The 5,850-nt window shown below is 30.1% G+C and overlaps 1 protein-coding gene across 1 annotated transcript; it reads right to left on the bottom strand.

The window, feature by feature from the left end:
• Positions 1 to 795: 795 nt before the first annotated feature.
• LOC114183685 (uncharacterized) lies at positions 796 to 4,361 on the bottom strand. Its single transcript, XM_028070795.2, has 7 exons — positions 3,810 to 4,361; positions 2,298 to 2,474; positions 2,053 to 2,199; positions 1,810 to 1,911; positions 1,638 to 1,708; positions 1,488 to 1,555; positions 796 to 1,297 (listed from the first exon to the last, which is right to left on the bottom strand). Exons 1-7 carry the CDS (start codon positions 3,990 to 3,992, stop codon positions 1,062 to 1,064), a joined length of 984 nt encoding a protein of 327 aa, XP_027926596.1. The 5' UTR covers positions 3,993 to 4,361; the 3' UTR covers positions 796 to 1,061.
• Positions 4,362 to 5,850: the final 1,489 nt, after the last annotated feature.

Below are 5,850 nucleotides of genomic sequence, written 5' to 3'. Positions count from 1 at the left end.
ATTAATTTTAAGAAAGCCAATTATTATATTACTAAAATTTAATTTGTATTAGTTATACAGGTGAAAAGACATGACACATGTGTGTTTATTTTTTAAGTTTGAAAATGAATATAAATAATTTTTAAATTTTTGTTATAAATATTTATTTATTTGTTTTGTATAGAGTTTTTTTATTAAAAATATTTATTTTAGTTTAAAACTGATTAATTTAAAAGAAAAGTTAAATGAATAAAATAGGTAAATCTAGCAAAACTGTTACTTAAAAATAAAAATATAAAATAATTGTTTTGATTTAAAAAATCAGTTATTTATAAAAGAATAAAATTAAAAATAAAAATATGAACACAAAAATAGAGAATCCAATAGAGAATCCACTTTATACATGTATAGTTTAGTAATTAGTAATATTATTTATTTATATTATAAAATCCAGAATGCTGTCTTTTGGTTCTGCTTAAGATTATCTCTGATTTACAATTATTTTTCCCTTTTCATGTTTATCTGTTATTATTCATTGCATCCAATCCAATATACCCAAAAAACAATGCGATATACTAAAAAAAAATGGCCAGCAACATTTTCAAGTTAAAATGTTTAACCCATTTCTTTTTGTACTATTGAATGAAAACATAAAATGTATATTTACCATAATTAGTAGTAGTTCCCGCATGCATTATAATTAATAATGGAATGCTTTAGAATAAATATGTATGCGACTATTTCAATGATGAAAACATATAATTCATGTTCTTCTCAAAACAAAGAATCCCCAGAACATCGTGGGCAAGATGAATCAAATGCTAACATTAATAGAGTGATACATTCACTAATAATATCTCAATGGTGGAAAATTCTACAACCAAACTCTTTCTCTAATCATCCATGACTCTGACCTAAAATTCGATTTGGTACAATTGCTGTAACTCGCTAGATTATAACTACCTATACAAATACAAAATTGTGCCCAAGGCGACGACAATAATACAAATCCATCACAAAATTTCCTTCTAAAGGATAAAAATAGCAATGAATCATCACATAGGATAAAAACAGAGTGCTTCCTAACTTGGAATGCTTGATAGAAACATCTTCAATGTCTCATACGTCATAAAAACAATGCCGACGCTGGGAACAACCTTGTAGTACTCAGGCAAAATGCCTCTGTACAAACCACGTAGTCCTTCATTCCGAACTATGTGCTTAAATGTCCCAAATAAACTGGTATTATAGACACGTGCTCGACCACCAGCTCCCTCCAACTGCATTCTGCGTCTTACAAGATCCAAAGGAAATGTTGCTGCACGTTGCAAGAGACGACAATTAAAGTAAGAATGATTCATACCAGATGAGGAAATTGCTATTTGAAGAAAATGTGCTTGATTAGATTGTAGCTGAAATGACTTATTTGGAAATACTATTAACTCAAACTCTTAAAATTAAAATTTTGATTCTGATATTGGAGACAACAACTATCAGTAAACACCAACCTGTTGAAGATGCAACACCTGAAAGACTGCCACAAGCAAGACTGACCATGACAGTAGAATCATCGGGCCTAAATTTCAAAGAAAAAATTAAATATCCACAAAACCGTCCACATAAAATACTCTCAATTCATTGCAAGTTCAGATACTCACCTTTGGGACTGCCAAAAAGAACGTAAGCCTTCATAAACGGAGAAGCTTATAGCTATATTGGGTCCAACACCCTGTACCATACAAAACAAGTTATGCCAATTGTAAAATATAGCAGGATCGTTTAGACATAAAGAAGTTAAAGAGAGGAATTGAAAATACATCATGAGCATACCAACAATGTAGCTCCAAGTCCCTTGTAGAGACCCGAGAAACCTTCTTCTCTGCAAATGGTACTAAAAGCGTGTGAGATGCCCCTGTAGTATATGGAACTTCTCTGCAGAGAAATAAAATCCCAAAAGTCATTACAAACTGGATCAAAGTCAATGAAATAGTAAGTGCCAATTAAAATCTAACCAGTACACAATGCAAGCAACTGAGATCCAAAATTCTTCAAATAACGATAATTGGCAATTACCTGTGCTGCAAGTCGTGTTCTCACCAAATCCAAAGGATATGTAGCTGTAGCAGATGTTATACCAGACAAACCACCACCTACGAAGTGCACAAACAGATCTGCACTGGTATTTCCTCGATGATTCTCCCCCATAAATATTTGTAATAGCTGTAACAGAATACAAAACAATGAAATTGATTCAAAGTTAAGAAACTTAAGCAACAACTAGACCACATAAATATTATGTAAAGAGCATCAGACGTTACATTCTTGTAGCGTTCATAAGCATAGAAGTTGACTGCGGAATAAGGGAGGCGATGGGCTATGGTCACCAAATTGCCTTTCCAAAATGCTCTAAATCCTTCTTCATTGACAATACGTGAAGCCTCACCCCAAATGCTAGGCTTGCTCAATGCTGCCATCTCAAAATGCATACCATGAACCTGATAAAGTAAATGCATGTAAAAATAGTCAGATAATACACTAGTTAATAATGTGTTAATTACATAAAACATTTTAAGAGGGTAACACATTTTCTTAGAGAATTCGAAATGCTTAGGACAAAATATGTTAGTTGGGTAATGAATTTTGAAAGAAATTGAAATTCTAGAATTTCAATAAAGTAATTGAATAACTTGAAATTAAAACATTTCAAATTCCACCAAAAAAGTAAGAATTTGAAATTACTCATATTCTTAAACTCATATTTCAGTCTTCATAGTTTGGGTCGACTGAGCCCAAATAGGCTATGCTCAACTTGACGTGAGTTCCCAACTTAGGGTCCCAATCCGATGGGCCTAGCCCAATTTAGCTTGACTCGGACCCAAAGAGACTAGTCTCGACTTAAGCCCAAGCCAACTTAGCTCAACCTTGACCTAAGCCAACTTGACTGGACTCAACTTGTCCAAACCAACTCAACTCAATTTAGCTCGGACTAACTTGGCTTGACTTGGTCCTACACAAATTCAACTTGACCTTGTCTTCATCGAGCTAATTCAGACCTAGTCTTGATCAGACTAGGACCGGTCTAGACCTAACCCAACTTCACTAAACATGGGCCAACCCTCACTCGGATGAATGTGGAATGGCACTGACTCTACTGAATGTGGACTTGCTCCTACTTGGCTAATCTTGAGCTAGACCGACTTGACTTAGTTCCAAGCCAACTAGACTCGTCCTAGGTCCAGGCAAATTTCGACTCAGACTTGTGCTCGATCCTACTTGCTCAGACCTACTTGGCTTGACTTGATTTAGGTTCAGATTGATCTGGCTTTACTCTAACTCGACCCGGACTTGCATGAGCCCTACTCAATGCTATGTATTTGGCCACATCTAACATTTCATAATTTGAAAATAATCTACTTAAAATGTAAATTGAGAAAAAAGTTTTGTAATTATAATAAAAGAGATTTGAAAAACTTTGACAAAAATAAAAATAACATCAATCAAGATCTACTACAAGATTATATTTTTTTAGTTTAATAATTATTTGATATTTAAATACTTTGTTGAATTTGATGATAATTTATCCAATTAAAAATTTAATTGTCATTTAAAAGATGAAATAATTTAAAATGAGATCAATTCAAATATGATGTATTTAAATCTGAAATCTGATGTATATGAATGTCTTTGAGAAGGTGAAATTTCCTTGACCTGAAACCTAAAACGTCATCCCATTTCAACCAAAACCTAAAATTCCACCCCCATGACATGTTAGGCAACCCTAAAGTCAAACACATTCATTATATCACAGTTAAACAAACAAAGAAACAAACCTGAAAAAGGATGGTGAGGCGTGCAAGTGGAGCAGTGCAGGTCTTGGCAAAAGCACCGGCTAGTCCTCCAGCGAGAAGCTGAGACACCGTTCCCACTTGTACTTGCTGACCCTTCGGCTGCAACAATTTCACATTGCTCCCATTCCCACCTTCAACCCCCACACCCACTCTCGCTGCTTCCATACCCACCCCTAAAAATTTTATCTTTCAAACGAAATAAAAGACCCTTGTTATCTTTTTGTCTTTTCTAAGAGCACTCGAGGATAGTTTAAGCTCCGAAACCTCGAATCGCGGTTTCCAAGAGGAGAATGGGTGGTTGTTACATTAGTGCTGGGTGGTGGGTGGGTCTTCTTCTACTGGACAAGGAACGGGGCGTGAAGATGAAGGAGAACAAAGAGGTGAAGAAAGCTTTGATTCTGAGAAGCTGAAACCTTGGATGTGAAGAAAAATAACAAAAAGAAAAAGGGGAAAGGGTTTAGGTGTGAACGATAATTGGGATTAGGGTTTTACGGAATGGGACGGTGCCGTGATTTCTTCTACGGTGTAGCTGTTGCGTGTCTATTTTAAGCCTCTTTTATTTATAAAAATTATGTGAATCTTAAATATTAATATCGAAATACTTAGATTCACTAACAAAATTTATTTATCTGCCCAAATATCTTTTTATTATAATCATATATTTAATTGATAAGATTAGTTATTATATTATAACTTATTATTTATCTTTATTTAAAGTATATTTTTATTTTCTTTCTTCATACATGAAACAAATAAATGAATATTTTTACTTATTATCAAAAAATATGTTTATTTTTAAATGCATAAGATTTTTTGATTTTTTTTTTATACTTTTAATTTACTATGAATCTGTTAGTGAAATATTCACACTTTCTGTATTTATTGGCTTAATAACAGTATAAGACACTTATTGGTGAAAACAATTTATCTCTTGAAAGATATGATTTATAGCGTTACTAATATTACTATTATTAATTTATCACTGTTTCTTTTTCTTTTTATGCATAACAATTTATTTTGTCTTGACAAATTAATTAGTTTTTTATATATACATTTTCTTCCTATAATAATTAAAAATTTATTTTAATTTTATATTTTATCAATAGTTTAATTTTTCGAATTATTTATTAGTAAATATTATTCACTTGCTTTTATCATTATAGATGACACCAGTCACAATAAAATAAAATAAAATAATTATATGTGATTATATTTACATTATTGTGATAAAAAATTTATTAGTTCGTCAAATAATATATTTTTAATTAATTTATTCAGGCTATATTTATTGGCCTGATAAAAAATATTTGAAACAACATTTAGATAAAGTATATACATTCTAATCACATTAAAATGTTTAACAAGTTTAAAATAATAACTAAAATATAATAAACTAAACAAAAAAGAATATTTGTATAGAATATAATTTATTTCTTTTAAATTCAATTTAAATTATATATATATATATATATATATATATATATATATATATATATATATATATATTACTTATTTACTGGTACAACGTGGGATAATTTTTTTTTTCTAAACACATCTAATTATGAATGTTTTAACTAATTTATTGATACAACAAGTGAATATCAATCAAATCTCAAATTCAAATATCAACAATTTAATACAAAAAATAATAAATACAAAAAAATAAAAAACATATTTCACATGCATAATATTCTAGAAAAATCACATTTATTCTTTTAATAATATAAATATTTTTTATTAAACCTTCAGTCTTAAAATTTTAATTTAGTAATAAGCAAATTTAAAAAAAAAATATTTAGTGTCTTAAAAGTTTAAAAATATTATTTGACAAAGTATTGGTTGAATAATAGTTTATAAATATATTATTACTGTTATATTAAAGAAAATTTCATATATAATTTTTTTGTTAAACTTATATCTAAATAATATAAAGTGTTATATTATTTTTTTTATTAACTTTTTATTTTCCTAATTATAATATTGGATGTCCTACTTGTACTGAGCTTTATCCATTCAAGGTTAG

The sequence above is a fragment of the Vigna unguiculata genome, chromosome 5 (assembly GCF_037176805.1).
Source record: "Vigna unguiculata cultivar grain cowpea cultivar isolate G323 ecotype 2 chromosome 5, ASM3717680v1, whole genome shotgun sequence".
Lineage (NCBI taxonomy): Eukaryota > Viridiplantae > Streptophyta > Magnoliopsida > Fabales > Fabaceae > Vigna > Vigna unguiculata.
The sequence above is the reverse complement of the archived record's forward strand: the minus strand, read 5'-3'. Positions and strand labels throughout refer to the sequence as shown.

Coding starts and splice junctions, on each gene's coding strand:
- LOC114183685 (XM_028070795.2), bottom strand. CDS start 3,992: ATGGAAGCAGCGAGAGTGGGTGTGGGGGTTGAAGGTGGGAATGGGAGC. Junction 1,912..2,052: donor GAACACGACTTGCAGCACAG/GTAATTGCCAAT, acceptor ATTTCTCTGCAG/AGAAGTTCCATATACTACAG. Junction 1,556..1,637: donor TCTTTTTGGCAGTCCCAAAG/GTGAGTATCTGA, acceptor TTTGAAATTTAG/GCCCGATGATTCTACTGTCA.